At 49.6% G+C, this 22,279-nt stretch overlaps 1 protein-coding gene and 1 pseudogene across 2 annotated transcripts; one reads left to right on the top strand and one right to left on the bottom strand.

Annotated features, from left to right (window-relative positions):
• Positions 1–1,640: 1,640 nt before the first annotated feature.
• DECR2 (2,4-dienoyl-CoA reductase 2) lies at positions 1,641–21,797 on the bottom strand. Of its 2 annotated transcripts, XM_053556911.1 has the most exons (9): positions 21,600–21,797; positions 20,831–20,899; positions 18,666–18,717; positions 17,985–18,120; positions 15,653–15,777; positions 15,484–15,577; positions 15,187–15,291; positions 14,712–14,929; positions 1,641–1,783 (listed from the first exon to the last, which is right to left on the bottom strand). In XM_053556911.1, exons 1-8 carry the CDS (start codon positions 21,677–21,679, stop codon positions 14,712–14,714), a joined length of 879 nt encoding a protein of 292 aa, XP_053412886.1. In that variant the 5' UTR covers positions 21,680–21,797; the 3' UTR covers positions 1,641–1,783. The 2 variants fall into 2 exon arrangements, with proteins under 2 accessions (XP_053412886.1, XP_053412887.1); XM_053556912.1 differs by lacking the exon at positions 1,641–1,783 and having other exon boundaries at positions 5,117–14,929; positions 21,546–21,682.
• LOC128562205 (phosphatidylethanolamine-binding protein 1-like) lies at positions 1,828–5,097 on the top strand (annotated as a pseudogene).
• Positions 21,798–22,279: the final 482 nt, after the last annotated feature.

Here is a 22,279-nt window from a genome sequence, read left to right as displayed (position 1 = left end):
TCAGGGCACAGGTTCACACAGACACAGGAAAGGCTGTTCCTTACTTATTGTGTTTTCATTTATTTATTTATTTGACACAGGGTCTCACTCCGTCGCCCTGGGCAGAGTACCACAGTGTCATAGCTCACAGCAACCTCCAGGAACCTCAAATTCCTGGGGTCAAGAGATCCTTTTGCCTCAGCCTCCTGAGTAGCTGAGACTACAGGTGCCTGCCATAACACCTGGCTAATTTTTCTAGTTTTAGTAGCAAAAAAACTCTTGCTCAGGCTTGTCTTGAACTGCTGAGCTCAAGGGATCCAGCTGGGCGTGGTGGCACATACCTGTAGTCTCACCTACTTGGGAGGCTTCCATTTCATTTTTAAGATTTAAAAGTAGTTTGTGTGGGGCTCGGTACCTGTGGCTCAAGCGGCTAAGGCGCCAGCCACATACACCTGAGCTGGCAGGTTCAAATCCAGCCTGGGCCCACCAAACAACAATGACGGCTGCAACAAAAAAAAAAAAAAAAAATTGCCAGGCATTGTGGCAGCTGCCTGTAGTCCCAGGTACTTGGGAGGCCAAGGCAGGAGAATTGCTTGAGCCCAGGAGTTGGAGGTTGCTGTGAGCTGGGATGCCATGGCACGTTATCTAGGGTGACAGCTTTGAGGCTCTGTCTCAAAAAAGTAAATAAATAAAGTAGTTTGTGTGGGCTAGGCACAGTGGCTCATATCTGTAACTCTAGCACTCTGGGAGGCCAGGGTGGGAGAATTGCTTGAGCTCAGGAGTTTAAGACCAGCCTGAGCAAAAGCAAGACCCCCATCTCTACTAAAAATACAAAAGTTAGCAGGTGTTGTGTAAGGTGCCGTTAGTCACAGCTACTCAGGAGGCTGAGGCAGGAGGATCACTTGAGGCCAGGAGTTTGAGGTTCCTGTGAGCCACGCCAATGCCACGGCACTCTAGCCTGGGCAAATAAAGTGAGCCTCCATCCAAAAAGAGAGAGAGTGTGAAAAAAGTAGTTTGTGTGAATCAGTAGAGGTTGGAGAAGAGTTGTGACATTAGGTACCCAGATCCAGTTTAGTCTGAGATTGAACAGGTTCTTTGGGGAGAGTATCCAATGAAGCTCCTTCCCATCGTAGGCGGTTCCCGATGTGTCCATGGAGGGCCCTTCCCTCAGCCATCATTAAGGGTTACATGGGGCAAAGCCAACCAGTGGTCTCAGTGGGAGCCTCTGGCAGGAAGCTTTGGGGCAGTTAACCAGGGCCAGGCACAATGCCCCAGGGAGGCTGGAACAGGAAGGAAAAGGGACTTGCCACAGACTTGTGATGGGGTCAGGGTGGGAAAGGAACAGTCTTCATCTGAGTACTAAAGAAAAGAGGTCCTGGTCTCAGCAGAGGGCATAATATCTCACCCACTATTCCCACTGTGCAGCCAGGTATTAGTCTCTTCACAGAGCATCTTCTCCCACATAGCTGCCCCCTTTGTGGCAGGTCCCTCCTAGGCTCTAAGCTGCTATCCTGAATGGATCACCCACTTCTTTGTCCTCAGTCTCCACTGCCATGTTGAAAACTCAACCAGTGGGCCGTGCCTGTGGCTCAGTGAGTAGGGCACCAGCCCCATATACTGAGGGCGGCGGGTTTGAACCTGGGCCCGGCCAAACTGCAACAAAAAATAGCCAGGCATCGTAGTGGGCACCTGTAGTCCCAGCTGCTCAGGAGGCGGAGGCAGGAGAATCGCTTGAGCCCAGGAGTTGGAGGTTGCTGTGAACTATGATGCCACAGCACTCTACCCAGGGCAACAGCTTGAGGCTCTGTCTCGAAAAAAATAAATAATAATAATTAATTAATTAGGCTTGGCACCTGTAGCACAGTGGATAGGCACCAGCCACATGCACCAAGGTTGGTGGGTTCAAACCTGGCCCAGGACAGCTAAACAACAATAACAACTGCAACAAAAAAAATAGCTAGGCATTGTGGTGGGCACCTATAGTCCCAGCTACTTGGGAGGCTGAGACAAGAGAATCACTTAAGCCTAACAGTTTGAGGTTGCTGTGAGCTGTGATGCCAGGGCACTCTACCGAGGGATGACATAATAAAAACTCTGACTCCAAAAAACTGCCAGCCTGTTTTCCAAAGGGCTGCACCATTTTACATCACTACTTTTTTTTTTATTTGAGACTGAGTCCCTCACTCTTTGGCGCTGAGCAGAGTGCTGTGATAACATAGCTCACAGTAACCTCAAACTTCTGGATTCAAGTGCTCCTCCTGCCTCAGCCTCCCATGTACCTGGGACTACCGGCACCTACCACAAAGCTCAGCTAGTTTTTCTGTTTTTACTAGAAACAGTCTCACTCTTGCTTAGGCTAGTCTCAAACACCTAAGCTGAAGTGATCAGCTGAGGCTGATCCCATCTCAGCCTCTTTAGAGTGCTAGGATTATAGGTGTGAGCCACCATACTTGGCCTACTAATTAATTTGTTTTCAATTTTTCTTGAAATGGAGAGGGCAGAGGGCGCTCGGCAGGCTGGACAGCAGTTTGAGCGCAAGCGCTCGCGTGGTTGCCTTGCCTGCTCCTGCTCTGGCCAGTTTGTGGAATGCTGGTGGACGCCAGGGCTGCTGCCTCCGCTGCCCTCTTGGCTGAACGCCCCACTCGGCCCGCCATGCTGGTGGACATCAGCAAGTGGTCTGGGCCCTTCAGCCTGCTGGAAGTGGATGAGCAACCTCAGCACCCAATGCAGGTCACCTACTCTGGGGCGGTGGTAGACGAGCTGGGCAAAGTGCTAACACCCACTCAGGTTAAGAATAAACCCACCTGGGGGCGGCGCTTGTGGCTCAAAGGGGTAGAGCGCCGGTCCCATATGCCAAAGGTGGCGGGTTCAAACCCAGCCCCGGCCAAAAAAAAAAAAAAAAAAAGAATAGACCCACCTGGGATGGTCATGATCCAAGTAAACTCTACACCTTGGTCCTGACAGACCCAGATGCACCCAGCAGGAAGGATCCCAAATACAGGGAATGGTACCATTTTCTGGTGATCAACATAAAGGGCAATGACATCAGCAGTGGCACAGTCCTCTCTGATTATGTGGGTTCAGGGCCTCCCAAGGGCACAGGCCTCCACCACTATGTCTGGCTGGTTTATGAGCAGGACAAGCCACTTAAGTGTGATGAGCCTGTTCTCAGCAACTGATCTGAAGACCACCGTGGCAAATTCAAGGTGGCATCATTCCGTAAAAAGTACCATCTTGGGGCCCCAGTGGCTGGCACATGTTACCAGGCTGAGTGAGATGACTATGTGCCCAAACTGTACAAGCAGCTATCTGGGAAGTAGGGCAAAACTTGGAGCGTGAACTGCTCCATAGGCCCCAAGTAGTGTTCTCCAGTTCTGTGTTGCATGTAGTTCTCCTCTTTCCTGCTCCCCTGCACATAAACAGGTGAGATCTGAGCAGAGAGTATTTTAGGGTGACTTTTCCTACTCCCCATTCTTATAATTTTAAATAGTCACAAACCCCAGTTTGTGTTTTGATAAAATTTGAGTTTCACTTTGGTACTATGAAGGAGTCATCAAATTAATACAAGAACAAGCCAAAATTTAAAGAAAAAAATCCTGTAAAAACACCCATTGTCTATGGTAATAGAGCAAAGCATCAAAGAATCTTTAAGGGAGGTTTAAAAAAGGCAGGCAGGGAGATTGGTTGCCTCTGCGTTTGTGATCCTGAGTCCAAAATTGTGTGTGACAGTGTCTCTGAGACTCATCACAGTGCTGTCTCACCAAGACAACCAGAGGCTGGCATTGAGGCTGATCCCCAACACAGCACATCTCAGATGGTTTAATAGGCATCAGTGTCCTGCTCTGGCCCTTTAAAGAGCCATCCTGGAAGAATCTGTAGGGAAAGTGGCTTTGCTGCTATGGAGACATGGCTGTCCAGACATGTGGCAATGCCAGCTGACAGTTTATCAGGAATCCTTAAATCTGTGTCCATTAAATTTTTCAGTCTTCACTAGGTGAGAAAAGTCAGTTTGGAGTTGCTGAATGTTTTGTTAATTCTGCTGTTTGCTTATAGTTGAATAAAAATAAAACCTTGAATCAATAAAAATAAAAAAATAATAATAAATTTTCTTGAAATGGCTGTGAGGCCAAGTCAGGTGGATTGCCCTGAGCTTAGGTTCAAGATCAGCCTGATCAAGAGCAAGATCCCATCTCTTAAAAAAAAAAAAAAAAAAATAGCCAGGCATCGTGGCAGGTGCCTATAGTTCCACCTACTTGGGAGGCTGAGGCAAGAGAATTATTTAAGCCCACCCACCCTATCATTCCTCTGCCATTCCCTGGAGAAATGAAGGCACATCTTTGCAAAGATTCATTAGTGAATGTTCATAGTGGTTTTGTAATAGCTTAAAATTGGGAACAACCTAAATGCTTATCAACAGGTAAATGAACCAGCAAATTGGTATGGCTGTACCATGGACTACATGTAGCTCAGCAATAAAAAGGAATGAACTATTGATACATACAGTATTATGTATGAATCTCAGAATAATGTTCAACAAAGGAAGCCAGACCAAAAAAAAGTACAAGATCAGATAATGAAGTTCAAAAACTCATCCTAGAAAAAAAAAAATCTTAGAAATAGTGCTACATACTTCATTGTTGAGTATCATTACAGTGACCTTTGAAGTACACCTGCTGGCCATCTAGTGAACGTGATAATTGTTAACAATGAGGCATGTAGCACTTTTTCTAGGATGAGTTCTCGAACTTCATTGTCAGACCTCCTACAACAGCTCTGATGAGGATTCCAGAAAAAGAGTTCCAAAATTGCTTTCAAGGGTAGACTAGGCCCTGGCATTGGCACGTAGCTTTCCAATGGGAGTACTTCAAAGGTGACCATAGTGATATTTAACAAAGACATGTAGCATTTGTTCAAGGATGAGTTCTCAAACTTAATTGTCAAAGCTGGTATTACCTGATTCAATTCATGTAAAATTCTAGAAAATGCAAACTAACCTGTATCGAAAGAGAGCAGATAGGTAGTCACTTAGGGTCAGTGATAGGAGAGAGGGCGGAGTCACCAGGGACAGGAAGCACCCAGCAGGTATTGAGCACCCTCATGCACTGAGGGCTTGATGGTACAGTCCTGTTAGAATTCATCAAATTACACACTCTACATGTGTGCACTTCATTGTGTCATTATACCTCAATAAAGCTACGTGCGTATAAACAAAAACCACCTGCCAAATATTTTTAATTTACCACTTTGAAAACTAGATTAAAATTTGTATTCAGTAAGAAAACTTGGCAAGAAGTGAAATTTAGGGGGTCGGCACCTGTGGCTCAAGCGGCTAAGGTGCCAACCACATACACCTGAGCTGGCAGGTTCAAATCCAGCTTGGGCCTGCCAAACAACAATGACGGCTGCAACCAAAAAATACCTGGGCGTTGTGGTGGGTGCCTCTAGTCCCAGCTACTTGGGAGGCTGAGGCAGGAGAATCACTTAAGCCCAGGAGTTGGAGGTTGCTGTGAGCTGTGACGCCACGGCACTCTATCCAGGGCGACAGCTTGAGGCTTTGTCTCAAAAAAAAGGGTGGGGCCTTGGTGTGTGCCACACCTTCTGGGGGCAAGACATGATTGCAAAAGGGACTTTACCTAACAAATGCAATCAGTGTAACCTGGCTTATTGTACCCTCAGTGAATCCCCAACAATAAAAAAAAAGTCAAATTTAGGACCAGATCATACTCCCCAGTGATCCCCAGCAGAAGACAGCACAGAGCCTCACTGGTGTTTACCAACATTTTATTCAGTAGGGGGGGACTTTTATTTTCATCTTCAAATTTGGTAAAGTACATTTCTTAGAGTAAAACTAGAACATGAGTTTGTAAGTTGCCATTTAACTCCTGGCTCAGTTGAAGTTTTTTTTTTTGTAGAGACAGAGTTTCACTTTATGGCCCTTGTGTAGAGTGCCATGGATGGCATCAGACAGCTCACAACAACCTCCAACTCCTGGGCTTAAGCGATTCTCTTGCCTCAGTCTCCCGAGTAGCTGGGACTACAGGCGCCCGCCACAACGCCCGGCTATTTTTTGGTTGCAGTTCAGCTGGGGCCGGGTTTGAATCTGCCACCCTCGGTATATGGGGCCGGCACCTTACCGACTGAGCCAAGTCGCTGCCCCTCAGTTGAAGTTTTAAATTTTTTTTTTATTGTAAGGCCGGGCATAGTGGCTCGAGCCTGTAATCCTAACACTCTGGGAGGCCAAGGTAGGCAGATGGCCTGAGCTCACGGGCTTGAGACCAGCCAGAGCAAGAGCAAGACCTCATCTCTAAAAATAGCCAGGTGTTGAGGCAGGCACCTGTAGTCCCAGCTATTCAGGAGGCTGAAGCAAGAGAATCGCTTGAGACCAAGAGTTAAAGGTTGCTGTGAGATATGATGCCACAGCATTCTACCCAGGGCAACAAAGTGAGATAACTAATAAAAAAGAAAAAAAAAAAAGATTTACCTATTTTAGCTGGGCACAGTGGCTCATGCCTGTAATCCCAACACTTTGGGAGGTCAAGGTTGGTGGATCACCTGGGCTCATGGGTTCGAGACCAGCCTGAGCTAGAGCAAGACCCCATCTCTAAAAATAGCCAGGCATTGTGTCGGGCGCCTGTAGTCCCAGCTACTCAGGAGGCTGAGGCAAGAGAATCGCTTGAGCCCAAGGGAGGTGCTGTGGATATGACACCAGGGCAATTCTACTGGGGGTGACAAAGTAAGACACTGTCTCAAAAAAAAAAAAGGTGCCACCTATAGCTCAAGGAGTAGGGTGCTGGCCCCATGTGCTGAGGGTGGCAGGTTCAAGCTCAGCCCCAGCCAAAAATTGCAACAACAACAAAAAGATGTTCTTATTTTAACGATTCACTCTGAAGTTGCTAGCACCTGCTTCATGTCTTCCTTTGATAACACAGCCATCTCTATCCCCACTGTGACTGCAGATTTTCAGAGACGCCATCTGTATTCACCACATCTCCCACAGGCCCAAGCTAGATAGGGTGGCCAGTCTGAAGAGGAGAGGTTTGCAGGGTGCAGACCTCCCTTCTTAGCTGCCTATCAAAGTCTAGTTCACATCAGTCTACTTCCCATTGTGTAAAAATTGTGATGGTGGAAGACCTAAAAGTTAACTTTTTTTTTTTTTTTTTGTAGAGACAGAGTCTCAACTTATCGCCCTTGGTAGAGTGCCATGGCGTCACACAGCTCACAGCAACCTCCAACTCCAGGGCCCAGGCAATTCTCCTGCCTCAGACTCCCGAGTAGCTGGGACCACAGGTGCCCGCCACAACTCCCGGCTATTTTTTGGTTGCAGTTTGGCCGGGGCTGGGTTTGAACCCGCCATCCTCGGTATATGGGTCCGGCGCCCTACCCGCTGAGCCACAGGTGCCGCCCCTAAAAGTTAATTTTTTTTGTTTGTTTGTTTGAGATAGAGTCTCACTGTTGCCCAGGCTGGAGTGCCATGGCATCAGCCTAGTTCACAGCAAGCTCACACTCCTGGCCTTGAGTGATCCTCTAGTATCTAGTTAGTGAGCTTTAATTTTTTTTTTTTTTTTTTTTGGTAAGCTTTAATTTTTTTATTTTTCTTCAAGACAGTTTCACTCTGTTGCCCTGGCTAGAGTACAATGATGTCACCATAGCTCACAACAACCTCAAACTCCTAGGTTCAGGCAATCCTCCTGCCTCAGCCTCCAAAGTAGCTGGGACTATAGGCCCAGCTTTTTTTTAGTAGAGACGGGGTCTTGCTTTTGCCCAGTCTGGTCTTGGAACTCATGAGTTAAAGCAATCCTCAGCTTTGATCTTCCAAAGTGCTAGGATGGGGTTTCTATGGCAGATGTCCAACAAGAACCACCTGATATCTGCCAAGGGCCTGTGCCTACTCCAGAGCTGAGGCCAACTGTTAACCCCTTACCCTGGAGGACCCACCTTCCTTGCTTGGGAGGACATGGCTGCCTCACTGCAGCATTTTTGAGCTTGGTAGGAGCCAGGGACAACACAAAACCCCTCACTGTTTCCACATGCAGCCCAGGGTAGGGGCTTGACTGGTGTAAGGGAGGCTTGATCTGTCCCAAAGGATAAGGACAAAATGATGTGGGGGACAGAGGAACCTCTGCTGAGCCTCGAAATGTCATGACTGAGGAGGTTCTTGGAGACTCGTTGTTTTGCTCTCCCTGCCTTTACTCCACAGCAATTCCACAGGCAAAGCAGAGAGAAGCCCGTCCCCAGGAGGGTAGCACATGCTCACTTCTGGGGCCTCAGCACCCCTAACAGAGCAGGTGCACGTGTGTACTGGTAGGTGGACAAATGTGCAAACAAGGTCACCCACAGACTGTGTCCCATGCCCCCACTGGTGTGGCCAAGCCCCAGGAGGTACATATCACAGTGCCAGGGCTGGGAAGAAAAGAGGAAAATGAGGTGGGGGAGACACATGTCAGGAGAGAGCCAAGCTCACTGGCTGGGAGAGACTGTGGGTGCCAGGGCTTGTAGCGTATACCAGGCACAAGATACCTGAGCCACAGAAGTTGACAGAGAGGAACACCCCCAAATAATTAGCACTGTTTACTTAGGCAATTCGTTTTTGTTTGTTTGTTTGTTTTTTTGCAGTTTTTGGCCAGGGCTGGGTTTAAACCCGCCACCTCTGGCATGAGACTGGTGCCCTACTCCTTTGAGCCACAGGTGCTGCCACTTTTTTTTTTTTTTAAGAGACAGAGTCTCACTTTATTGCCCTTGATAGAGTGCTGTAGTGTCACAACTCACAGCAACCTCCAGCTCTTGGGCTTAGGCGATTCTCTTGCCTCAGCCTCCCAAATAGCTGGGATCACAGGCACCCACCACAATCCCCAGCTACTTTTTGTTGCAGTTTGGCCAGGGCCAGGCTTGAACCTGCCACCCTCAGTATATGGGGCCAGCGCCCTACTCATTGAGCCACAGGCGCTGCCCTACTTAGGCAATTCTAAGGTTTTCTTTGCTTTCTGTGTCTACAAAGATGAACATACCCTGTTAGGGTGTGTTCAGACCCGCCACCTTGGTATATGGGGCCAGCACCCTACTCACTGAGCCACATGTGCCGCCCAACGCAGGCTACTTTTTAGAGATGGGGTCTTGATCTTGCTCAGGCTGATCTCAAACTTGTGAGCTCAGGCAATCCACCTGCTTTGACCTCCCAAAGTTCTAGGATTGCAGGCATGAGCCACCAGGCCCATCCTACCACAACACTTTTTATTTATCTTTTTATTTTTTATTTTTGAGACAAAGTCTCATTATGTCACCCTCGGTAGAGTGCTGTGGTGTCACAGCTCACAACAACCTCAAACTCAACTGTCACAGCTCAAATTCTTGGGCTTAAGCAATTCTCTTGCCTCGGCCTCCCGAGTAACAGGTAATACAGGCATGGGCCACAAGGCCTGGCTATTTTTTTGTTGCATTTGTCATTGTCATTGTTGTTTAGCTGGTCCAGGCTGGGTTCAAACCCTCCAGCCTCAATGCATGTGGCCGGTGACATAACCACTGTGCTATGGGCACAGAGCCCACAACTTTTATTTTTTTTTTTAGAGCCTGGGTAGAGTGCTGTGGCATCACAGCTCACAGCAACCTCCAACTCCTGGGCTCAAGTGAGTCTCCAGCCTCTGCCTCTCAAGTAGCTGGGACTACAGGTGCCCACCATGACACCCAGCTATTTTTTGGTTGCAGCCATCATTGTTTGGCAGGCCCAGGCTGGATTCGAACCCACTAGCTTAGGTGTATGTGGCTGGCGGCTTAGCCGCTTGAGCCACAGGTGCTGTGCCATATCTTTTTGTTTTTTGTTTTTTTTGAGAGAGTCTCATTATGTTGCCCTTGGTAGAGTGCCGTGGTGCCACAGCTTACAGTAACCTCAAACTCTTGAGCTTAAGCAATTGTCTTGCTTCAACCTCCCAAGTAGCTGGGACTATAGGTGCCCACCACAATGCCCGGCTATTTTTTGGTTGTAGTTGTCGTTGTTTGGCAGGCCGGTGCTGGGTTTGAACCTGCCAGCCCCAATGTATGTGGCTGGTCCCCTAGCCACTGAGCTACAGGTGCTAAGCCTATTTTTTTATTTTTATTTATTTTTTGAGACAGGATCTCAAGCTGTACTTCTGGGCAGAATGCTGTGGCATCATAGCTCATGGCAACCTCCAACTCTTGGGCTCAAATGATCCTCCTGCCTCAGTATTTCTATTTTTAGTAGAGATGGGGGTCTCACTTTTTGCTCAGACTGGTCTTGAACCCATGAACTCAAGCTATCCACCCGCCTTGGCCTCCCAGAGTGCTGGGATTACAGGCATGAGCCACTGTGCCTGGCCGTGCAACACGTTTTATTTTATTTTTTTTTTGAGACAGAGTCTCACTATGGTGCCCTAAGTAGAGTGAGGTAGCATCACAGCTCACAGCAACTTCAGACTCTTGGGCTTAAGCAATTCTCTTTCCTCAGCCTCCCAAGTAGTTGGGACTACAGGCACCTGCCACAACGCCCAGCTATCTTTTTTTTTGGTTATAGTTGTCTTGTTTGGCAGGCCTATGTTGGGTTTAAACTCGCCAGCTCTGGTGTATGTGGCTGGTGCCCTGGCTGCTGAGCTACAGATGCTGAGACATGCCCAACACATTTTAAAATGTGCATCTGCGGGCGGCGCCTGTGGCTCAGTGAGTAGGAAGCCGGCCCCATATACCAAGGGTGGCGGGTTCAAACTCAGCCCTGGCCAAACTGCAACAAAAAAATAGCTGGGTGTTGTGGCAGGCGCCTGTGGTCCCAGCTTCTTGGAAGGCTGAGGCAAGAGAATCACCTAAACCCAGGAGTTGGAGGTTGCTGTGAGCTGTGACATCACAGCACTCTACCGAGGGCAACAAAGCAAGACTCTGTCTCAAAAAAAAAACAAAAAAATGTGCATCTGGCCAGGTATGGTGGCTCACGCCTGTAATCCCAGCACTCTGGGAAACCAAGGTGAGTGGATTGCCTGAGCTCATTAGTTTGAGAACAGCCTGAACCAGAGACCCCCATCTCTAAGAAATAGTTGGGCATTGTGGTGGATGCCTATAGTTCCACCTACTCGGGAGGCTGAGAAAGTGGATCACTTCAGCCCAAGAGTTTGACGTTGCTGTGAGCTATGATGCTACATCACTCTACCAAAGGTGACAAAGTGAGTCTCTATCTCAATAAATAAATAAAATGTGCATTAGGTCCTGGACACATCAGTGAAGACAGACGGGCTGAATCTCACACCTCGAATGGTTGCCATCTCATGGCTTCTCACCCTGTTTTGGCTGATGTTTTTATGCAGTTTCCTTTTTTTTCTTGAGGCAAGGGTCTCATTTTGTCACCCTCAATAGAGTACCATGGCGGCACAGCTCATAGCAACCTCAAACTATTAGGCTCACATGATCCTCCTGCCTCAGTCTCTGGAGTAGCTGAGACTATAGGTGCCCACCACAAAGCCTGGATCTTTTTTAGAGATGGGGTCTCAGGCGGTGCCTGTGGCTCAAAGAGTAGGGTGCCGGTCCCATATGCCAGAGGTGGCGGGTTCAAACCCAGCCCTGGCCAAAAAAAAAAAGACATAGAGATGGGGTCTCATTCTTACTCAGGCTGGTCTTGAACTCCTAGCTCAGGAGATCCACCTGCCTCAACTTCCCAGAGTGCTAGGATTATAGGTGTGAACCACTGCACCAGGTGTATACATAGTTTTCAAAGGACCAAAGTTAAAAACTTTCACCCTTACCAAAGGGGTAAGGTCAAGTGTTGGCAGAGTTGGCAGCTTCCACAGGTAAAGTTTCAGAAAATTCTCTGACCAAGGTTCACATATAAAAAATTACCTTTCGTTTCAGGAAACCTGGCATTTTCTGTATTTTCAAGATAATTATGGCATATTTGAAGAAATTGTTGATGTGAATGGAAACTTTTTTTTTTTTTTTTTTTGAGACAGTCTCACTCTGTTGCCCTAGGTAAAGTGCCTTGGGTATGTCATATCTCATAGCAACTTCCAACTCCTGTGCTCAAGCAATCCTCTTGCCTCAGCCTCCCAAGTAGCTGGGACTATAGTCACCTGCCACAATAGTGGCACTGCCACCTGCCCAGCTAACTTTTCTATTTTTAGTAGATACGGGGTCTCACTCTTGCTCAGGCTGGTCTCAAACTCTTGAGCTCAAGGGAGCCTCCCACCTCAGCCTCCTAGAGTGCTGGGATTACAGGTGTGAGCCAACACACCTAATTACTGTGGTATAAATGCCACCACCAAGGGCAACAGCTCCATAGGCCGGAGTGCCACTGTCCATCCTCACTGTACACACCTGGTCCTTCTTGCTCTGTCACTTGTCTTTCCTTGCTCTGTCACTTGTCTTTCCTAGCTTCACTGTGAGGCAAGTGACACCTGCTGGGTATGCCTATAACCAAGGACCCTGGGCTGGTGAACTAAGCCAAAATGACTGCCACATCCATGCAATCTGTCTGCACTGAAAGGCTTCATCCTAGAGCACCTGCCTCAGACCCAGGGGTGAGCATCCCAGGGTCCTGGCAGGTGGCTGTTTTTCCTCAGCTTGAATTCCCTGCTGCACATTTCCACCTCAACTGTGCATCTCAGACTGCAAAGACAACAGGGACTGGTTGTAGCGGTAAGGGGATACTCAAGACAGGCTTCAGGGCAAGATCGCGTGACTCATTTCCACAGATGGTGCACTTAGGTAGGTGTTAACTGTCAGTCCTACTGATTCTATGCTCAGGGTGAACCAGAACATTTGGTGTTGCCTGTGGCTGTAAGTTTTCAATCATTTATGTTGCTAAGGCCCCAGAGAGGCTACATCTGGACTCTCCAAGAAGGCTGAACAAGTTGGACACCAGGTGTGCCATGGCCATTGGTGCTGGGCAGGAATAAGACCTCGGCTAAGCTTTAACTGCAGCTTGGTCATCACAGAGCTGCTGCTGCTGGCAAATCAGTGCACACAGCTCTGACACTGCCTTACGGGGCAACAATGTCCACTCCACACAGGTGAGGAGCATGTGCTGAAATGCAGTACCCCTAAAGCTGACTCAACAGCTGTAAGCTTAATACCATGTTTACAAATGGGCCAAGAGTGAAACTATAAGGGGCAAACGTTTCTCCTGTTTCTCAGAAAGTAAAGCCTGCGCACATTTGGGGTTTGGGGCAGTGGTGAGGTGAGAGTATGGAAAAACAGACTGGGGACCACAAGGCCCATAGTAGGCCACATCTCCCCCACCCTGGCCTCCTGCTCACCCTCTGCTGTGTGCAGAGGGGCTGCGGGTATGTTCACAGAGGAAGAAAGGCAAAGTAGTGACCAACCCAAGGAGAGCAGCAACCAGTGGGTGGGCAGAGTAGGCCAGATGTGAACAGGTTGCCTCCTGCAAAGGAGCATGTGCACTCTCTGAGTATCAGGCATCAGGTGGGAAGAGTGTTCTTTTTTTTTTTTTTTTTTTGAGACAGAGCCTCAAGCTGTCGCCTTGGGTACAGTTAGTTCCATAGCATCACAGCTCACAGCAACCTCCAACTCCTGGGCTTAAGCAATTCTCTGGCCTCAACCTCCCAAGTAGCTGGGACTACATACAGGCATCTGCCACAACACCTGGCTATTTTTTGGTTGTAGTTGTCATTGTAGTTTGGTAGGCCCGGGCTGGATTCAAACCCACCAACTCTGGTGTATGTGGCTGGTGCCTTAGCCACTTTAGCCACAGGCACCGAGCCGGAAAGAGTGTTCTAAACATCACAGAAAATAGGCAGGAAGGAAACAAAATCCCTCTAAGTGACAGGATTACCAGTGATTCTTTTTTATTTTTTTAAAACAGTGTCACTCTGTTGTCAAGGGAGTATCATGGCATGAACCTAGCTGACAGCAACCTCACACACCAAGCAATCCTCCTGCCTCAGTCTCCCAAATAGACCAGAGACACCCGCCTCAATACCTGGCTTATTTTTTTTTTTTCTATTTTTAGTAGAGACTGGGTCTCAATTTTGTTCAGCCTGATCTCGAACTCCTGAGCCCAAGGGATCCTCCCACCTCAGCCTCCCGGGGTACTGGGATTACAAGTGTGAGTCACGGTGCCTGGCCTCCAGTGATTCTTTTTAATCATCTTTTTCCTTCCTCTCTGGTTTGACTTCTGAGGACAGAGATCCCCAGGCCAGGAGTGAGGCAGGGGAAAGGAGGCGTGGATTGTACCATACCCTCCATCTAAGGCAGTGGGAATGACCAAGGATGCCCAATGCACACACACAGGGAGGAAGGAGACTAGCCCAGGGCTGGAGTTGGGCAGGCAGGAGACACCCCAGCAACCTGGCTACGTCCCCATCCCTAGCTGGCCCTCAGGCAGATGCCAGCATGGGCAGTTACCTAGGTAGGGCCATTGGAAGGGAGAATGTGAAGATAGCGTGCCCCCTAGAGGAAGGTGTTAGGCTTGAATGTGCACCACTGGGGGCAGGTGCCCAGAAGGTGTCCTCAAGCTCAGAAGAAGGCTGAGGGCAGCTTCCCTTCAGATACTTTCTCTGCCTTAGTCTTCCAGTAACTGCCAGAAATGCCAGCAGAGCCTAGGTCATAGAGCTACCTCCTACACAGCCTGTCAGCCCTGTCTGTCCAGTGGGTAGCATCTGACATGCAGCCAAGAAGGGGCAGGAAGGATGGAGACAAGGGAGCCACCCACTACTCTCCAGCAGGGCAAGGCCAGGAGTACCAAGGACACAGGTTAACCCCAGGACCCAGGGTTAGCACCTCACCTAGAGCTTAGCAGAGAAGGATGTGAAATTCGCCAGCTTCTTGATGTCATTTGGGAATGTCAGCCATGCCCCACCATCAGCCACCAGCACAGCACCCGTCACATAGGATGCCAGTGGGCTGGCCAGGTAGAGCGCACTGTGGGCAATCTCTGTCTTGTTCCCCAACCTCTGCAGGGGGCTTGCAAGGACTTTTGTGTTCATGCTGGCCTGGGAGCCACCTGGAGGGCAACAGGAGGCTCAGGCCCCTCGTAAACCCAGCATCTCAGCACCCCACAGCCAGCATCTTCCCTAAGCCACATCTGAGAGCAGCAGGAAGCCTTCAAATATCACCAGGCCTAGCAGACTGAGCCCTGTAGCTGAGGGACCAGCACAGGCTTTCAACATGCACCTTCCAAGGTTCTAGAAGCTTTGAGGGGCAGCCTGTGCCCCAGAAAAGGCCCAAGGGAGGCCAGGTCTCCCCAAGAGCCTTCCTTACCCAGTCGCCAGAACCCCTCTGTGCCGCTGATGGGACCAGGGGCAAGGCTGTTGACACGGATATTCTGGGGGCCCCACTCCACAGCCAAGTGCCTCGTCATTGCATCTATACAGAAGGAAGACGAATGTGAGTGGAGAATGCAGGACCAATCTGTCTTCTGGGGTGGGGCCCAGGGCCAAGGTCAGGCCTCCCTGGTCCTCATAGCTAGATTCAGCCTCTCCTTGAAACTGCTGGCCTATAGGGGTGGTTAGGAGTGGGGCCCTCGGAGAACCCAGGTGGCAGGCCCAGTATCCATACCCATGGCTGCCTTGGCTGAGCCTGCATGCACCTGGAGCACCTGCCCACGGTTACCCAGGGTTGCAGTGATATTCACAATCACCCCTCCATGGTCCTGCAACACACCAGGGGCAGCAATCAGTGAGCAGGCCACTAGAAGGTAGGAGACACTGGGTGGAAGGACACCTACCCGGAAAAACTTCTCATGGAGCACACGACACACATTGAAGGTGCCAACAGTGTCAATGTCCATCACAGTCTTGAAGGCATTGAAGGACAACACACTGGCAGGACACAGGAAGTTCCCAGCTGCACCTGCAGAATATAGACAGAAGGTGGTGCTGGGGTACCAGGGAAAGGGACTCTAGCTAAGCAATGGCCCTCATGGGAGGGTGCAGAAGGGAACCTAGAGACCCTGTGAGCAGGTAAAACATATGGACCCTCAGGGTACTCTAAGCTAGACAGAGAAAGTGACCCTTGTGATTGAATAAATTCCTGAAGGACAGAGTACAGACAGGATGTCATAGGTTGAACTGTGTCCCCCAAAAGACATGCTGATGTGAATTGGTGCCCATAGCTCAGTGGTTAGGGCGCTGGCCACACACAGCAGGGCTGGTGGGTTCAAACCCGGCCGGGGCCTGCTAAACAATAACAAAAAAATAGCTGAGTGTGTGGCAGGTACCTATAGTCCCAACTACTTGGAAGGCTGAGGCAAGATAATAGCTTAAGCCCAAGAGTTTGAGGTAGCTGTGAACTGTGATGCCACAGCACTCTATCAAGGGTGATATAGTGAGACTCCGCCTGAAAAAAAAAAAAAAGGACATGCTGATGTCCTTGATGTCCTGACCTCTGGTTCCTGTGAATGTGGCCTTATTTGAAAATGGGGTCTTTGCAGATGTAATCAAGTTAAGATGAAGTCACACTGAATTAGAGTGAGCCCTAAATCCAATGACTGGTACCCTCATAAGAAAAGAAGACAGAGACACAGACCATGTGAGACAGAGGCAGGGAATAGACTGATACGTCTACAACTGAAGGACTGTCCATAATACAAGGTGAGACAAAGGCATTGAAGAGGTTCTTCCCAGAGCTGCAGAGAAAGCATAGCTCTGCTGGCACCTTGACCTTAGTTTTTCTAGCTTCCAGAACTATAAGAGAATATGTTTCTGTTGTCTTAAGCCCCACAGGTTATGGCACTCTGTGAGTCCAAGAAACTAATACAGGGTAGTTTTTTTTTTTTTTTTTTTAGAGACAGAGTCTCACTTTGTCGCCCTGGTTAGAGTGCCGTGGTATCACAGCTCTCAGCAACCTCCAAGTCTTGGGCTTAGGCGATTCTTTTGCCTCAGCCTCCCAAGTAGCTGGGACTACAGGCGCCCAACACAACACCCAGCTATTTTTTGTTGCAGTTTGGCAGGGGCTGGGTTTGAACCCGCCACCCTCGGTATATGGGGCCAGAGCCCTACTAACTGAGCCACAGGTGCCGCCCTAATACAGGGTACTTTTTTTTTTGTAGAGACAGAGTCTCACTTTATGGCCCTCAGTAGAGTGCCATGGTATCACATAGCTCACAGCAACCTCCAACTCCTGGGCTTAAGCGATTCTCTTGCCTCAGCTTCCCGAGTAGCTGGGACTACAGGCGCCTGCCACAACGCCCAGCTATTTTTTTTTTTTGGTTGCAGTTCAGCCGGGGCCGGGTTTGAACCCGCCACCCTCGGTATATGGGGCCGGCGCCTTACCGACTGAGCCACAGGCGCCGCCCTATACAAAGTACTTTTAAAAGGGAATCTCAGCAGAGCGAACACTGACGTAAACTGTGGAATATAGTTAATAATAATATATCAATATTGGGCTCAGCGCCTATGGCTCAAGCGGCTAAGGTGCCAGCCACATACACCTGAGCTGGCCTGGCGGGTTTGAATCCAGCCCTGGCCCGCCAAACACCAATGATGACTACAACCAGAAAATACCTGGGCATTGTGGTAGGCGCCTGTAATCCCAGCTACTTGGGAGGCGAGGGCAGAAGACTCACTTGAGCCCAGGAGTTGGAGGTTGCTGTGAGCCATGATGCTACGGCACTCTACCCAAGGTGACAGTTTGAGGCTCTGTCTCAGAAAAAAATATATATATCAATATTGGTTCAACTGTAAGAGATGCAAGATGTTACTAGTAAGGAAAACTCTGGGGGGTGGGTATATGAAATTCCATGTACTATCTGCTCAATTCTATAAATCTTACAGTATACTAAAAAAAAAAAAAAAAAAAAAGTCTATTACTTTAAAGGAAGAATTTCAGGACACAAAGTACCCCAGCAGTCATGGGGCATAGGCTTGAATGGGGACTGTGTTCACCCCACTTGGAAAAAGCAGAGTCTGGGTCTTGGCCTCAGGTATCTGCAATGACTGCAGCCATGCCAGGGGAAACACCGGGCTCTCTGGCACAGACCTCACTCAAGGACCAAAGTTCTGGGGCCTCCAAATTGCTGATCGCTAGAAGCCCCCCAGCTTTGCTCAACACTGACTCACAGTTAATGAGAATATCGATTTTGCCAAACTCCTTCAGCGCCTGGTCCACAGCAGCCATGATGGCTGGGGGCACTCGGACGTCCATAGACAGAGGAAGGCATCGCTGGCCAGTGGCAGCAGCTAGCTTCTTGGCAGCCTAGAAGCCAGACAGAAAGTCAGGAATAGACTACTCAACAGCCTCAGCCTGGAGGAACACTCTTCAGAGTTGATGATGATGATATATCCAGATTCTACTAGGACTGTGGATTGGTGCTGGACACTACTCTGGGTAAGCCCAGCCTGCAAATCACCACTCCCTGGGGCTACAAGCCTGGTCAGCATTCATAAGACATCCCACACTCTCTATCTGCTCCGCCCCCCACCCCCGCCCCTCACTGTGCCCAGAATCTTCCATTCATGCCACCATCACTGGTCAACAGCAGCTCCAGCTGACCTCCCACTGCTGCCAGAGACCACAGGTGGCACTGGTAACACTCTCTTCCCAGGTCAAAGACCCTGCTGAGCCCAGAGATCTCTCAATACGGTGGTCTCTCCTAGGACCCACTAATCACTTCCACAAAGCTCTGTATTTAAGACCGGATAAAGTTTTGCTGTCACTATCCCCCGGGCCTTACCACCCTCCTAGCCCAAGCTCAGTGGCCCACATAGTGTCCAGTAGACAGGGCTACAGGATAGACTCACCATTGACACTCTCGGCAGGCTCCGGCTGGCGATGACTGTGTGGCAGCCATGCCTGCAAAACCAGATGGTAGGTGTGAGGACAGTGAAGGGCTCTCCCAAGTATGTTCCTGCCTAGGTGCTCAAAGCAGAGATCCACCCAAGGTTTTAGGCAAAAGTTTTGGGTTTTTTTGTTTTTTGGGGTGTTTTTGAGACAGAGTTTCACTTTGTCACCCTCAGTAGGGTGCCGTGATGTCATAGCTCACAGCAACCTCAAACTCTTGGGCTCAAGTGATTCACTTGCCTCAGCCTCCTAAGTAGCTGGGACTACAGACGACTACCACAACGCCCAGCTATTTTTAGAGATGTGGTTCTTGCTCTTGCTCAGGCTGGTCTCATTTGAGATCAGGCAATCCATCCACCTCAGCCTCCCAGAGTTGCTAGGATTACAGGCATGAGCCACGGTGCCTGGCCCTTTTGATTTGTTTTTTGAGACAGAGTCTTACTATGTCACCCTCAGTTGAGTGCCATGGTGTCACAGCTCACAGCAACCTCAAACACTTGGGCTTAAGCAATTCTCTTGCCTCAGCCTCCCAAGTAGCTTTGACTACAGATGCCCATCACAAAGCCTAGACACTTTTTGTTGTTGTTGTTGCAGTTGTCATTGTTGTTTAGCTGACCCAGGCTGGGTTTGAACCTGCCAGCCTCGATGTATGTGGGCTGGCGCTGTTACCACTGTGCTATGGGTGCAGAGCCTATTTTTTTTTTTTTTTTTTTTTTTTGAGAGAGTCTTACTCTGGTCAATGCTATGGCATCAAACCTTAAACTTCTGTGCTCAAAGAATCCTCTTGCCTCAGCCTCCCAAGTAGGTGAGACTACAAGCATCTACCACAACACCTGGCTAGTTTTTCTATTTTTATATATTTATTTATTTTTGAGACAGAGTCTCACTCAGTTGCCCTGGGGTAGGGTGCTGTGGCATCATAGCTCACAGCAACCTCAAACTCTTGAGCTCAAGTGATCCTCTTGGCTCAGTCTTCCCAGTAACTAGGGCTATAGGCACCTGCCACAATGCCCAGCTAGTTTTTCTTTTAGTAGAGATGGGGTCTTGCTTTGCTCAGGCTGGTCTCGAACTCCTGTTCTCAGCCTCTCAGAATGTTAGGATTATAGGAGTAAGCCACCGCACCTAGCCTTTCTTAGGCATAAGTACCAGTCAAGGGCCAAAGGCACGGCTGGCAGAGGGCACAGGCTGAGCAACTCTGGAGTTACCTCTACTGAGCACCACTGTTACCCACCCCAGGGTTTCTGGGCTGGAGCCCTCTGATGTAGGGTATGCCAGTCACACAGATATGCAAACTCCACCCTAAATACCTTGTGCACTGCAGAGACAGCCCAGCCCAGATATCTGCCAGGGGTCTGCTTCATTCCCCTGGCTCAGCCCCACACGCCTGCGCTCCCTTCTCCCCATGGAATTGGAGTGAAAAGCAGAAAACCCATTCTGAAGCCAGATGCCTCCCCTGCCCCACTCCCTGACAAACTCAGCCTCACAGTAACAACAAAGCCAGCTATTGCGTGCCAAGCAGGTCCTATGGGAGCTGCTGGCACTTCATCCATCTAATCTTCCAAATGACCCTAAACACAGATGGCTAGACTCTTCTTGGAGAAGCAACATGCACAAAGCATCAGCTCTAAAAACAGTCCACCTGGAATGGAAGAGCACCCCAGTCCTTCCTGTGGTACTCACCTCTTTGGTATTTAAGGGGAGAGCTTGGGGGAACAGGGAAAGGGTTCCTTTCCCCCAGCCTTAGCCTAACTCTGGGCCTCTGTCAGGTAAGGTGACAAGTTGCTAACCCTAGGCTGAGGCCATAGCACTTGTATACCAGTAGACATGTGCTTTGCATGGCATGGGGGCCTGATGCAACCTATCCTGACAGCTCTATGAGGCTTTAGGAGGCCGCAAAGCCACAGCCACACAATCTCCACTGGCTGCTAGGAGACCCCAGAGTCCAGCCTCCCCACTAGGCCAATCTTTGACCCCTCACCAGACCCCCTAGCAGGCACCTGAACCCTGCTGGGCAGGTGGGGACATCCACTGTCCTACTCCCTAGAGGAGTTCCACTATCCACCAGCATCTTGTCCAAGGATCCCAGGACCCAGCAGGGAGTCACCACGGACAAAGCAGTGCTCACCTCATGAAAATCTCTGCAATCCGGAAACCAATCCCAGAGCCACCGCCTGTGATAAAGGCCACTTTGTCCCTGAAAGCAGAAAAAAGGAGGCTCTTTGAAAAGATACTGTTAACTGAGGGGGGCAGGTGTGTAGCCATACAGGACTCTGACCCTTTGAACCTGGCACTTCCAACCCGTCTAAATTGTTGACAAAGAACATGTATTACTTTCACAGGAAGAAATGAAAAGCTGCTTTCTAAAACCTAGTATTCCTAGGCTTTTGGGTCTTCAGGACCCAAAGGTCTACTTATTAATAAAATTCTCTGTTCATACTGCTCATAGAGCACTCAGTAAACCAAGTAAAATTGTTTTTTTTGAGACAGAGTCTCACTTTGTTGACCTTGGTAGAGTGCCCTGGCGTCATAGCTCACCGAAACCTCAAACTCTTGGGCTCAAGCGATTCTCTTGCCTCAGCCTCCCGAGTAGCTGGGACCACAACGCCCGTCTATTTTTAGAGACGAGGTCTAGCTCTTGCTCAGGCTAGTCTCAAACCTGTGAGCTCAGGCAATCCACCAGCCTCCGCCTCCCAGAGTGTAAGGATTACATGCGTGAGCCACCGCGCCCGGCCGGTAAACCAAGTAAATTTTTTAAAAGATTAAAAAAAAAATTCTCTGTTCAGAGAGTTGCCAAGTGAGACACGATTGAAAACATGTAACTTCCCCCTACCGCCCCACACCTGGGGGCCTGCACCACGTCGACTCCCGGGACACACGTTCTCCCGGGCGCTCACCGCAGCAGGTCCGGGCAGAAGAGATGGCGGTACTCAGGCAGGCAGGCATCTTCCTCTACGTCGGGAGGCAGCTCGGCCATGGTGGTTGGGGAGGCCAGAGGCGACGCTGGCGGGTCTCAGCCACCAAGCAGCCACTTACCTCCCGCTAACCTCTGCAGCAGGGCCTCTGCAGAAAAGCCCCGCCCCACCCCTGGAGGCCCCGCCCACACGCACGGCATGCTGGGACTGGAAGTCGGTCAGGGCAGCGCGCGCTGCAAGTGCTGGGCCGAGTTCTGCGCTTCTCAGGTGGTTCCCTAAAGTTTGGCGTTAGTTCAGTGGTCGCCGCCTGACGGATGCCGCCGCGGGCCCAGCCGTACTTTTCAAATACCTACTTGTGGTGTTTGGGCCCCTCGCCCGCAGACCTCCCCATCCTGTTACATAAATATGGCAAAGGAGGAGGAAAAAGAAACTAGAGCCTAGGAGAGCAGAGGAAACCGAGGAGGGCCTTGGTTCCCCAAGGGTCCAGTTTTGTTACCAATAAAGAAGGGCCGCTGGCCCGGAGCGGTGGCTCACTCCTGTAATCCCATCAGTCTGGGAAACCAAGACAGGAGGAACCCTTGAGCCCAGGGGTTCCAGACCAGCCTGATCAAGAGCAAGACCCCATTTCTACTGAAAATAGAAAAAATAGCCCAGCGTTGTGG

This window comes from Nycticebus coucang, chromosome 12, assembly GCF_027406575.1.
Source record: "Nycticebus coucang isolate mNycCou1 chromosome 12, mNycCou1.pri, whole genome shotgun sequence".
In the NCBI taxonomy this organism is placed as follows: Eukaryota; Metazoa; Chordata; class Mammalia; order Primates; family Lorisidae; genus Nycticebus; species Nycticebus coucang.
The sequence above is the reverse complement of the archived record's forward strand: the minus strand, read 5'-3'. Positions and strand labels throughout refer to the sequence as shown.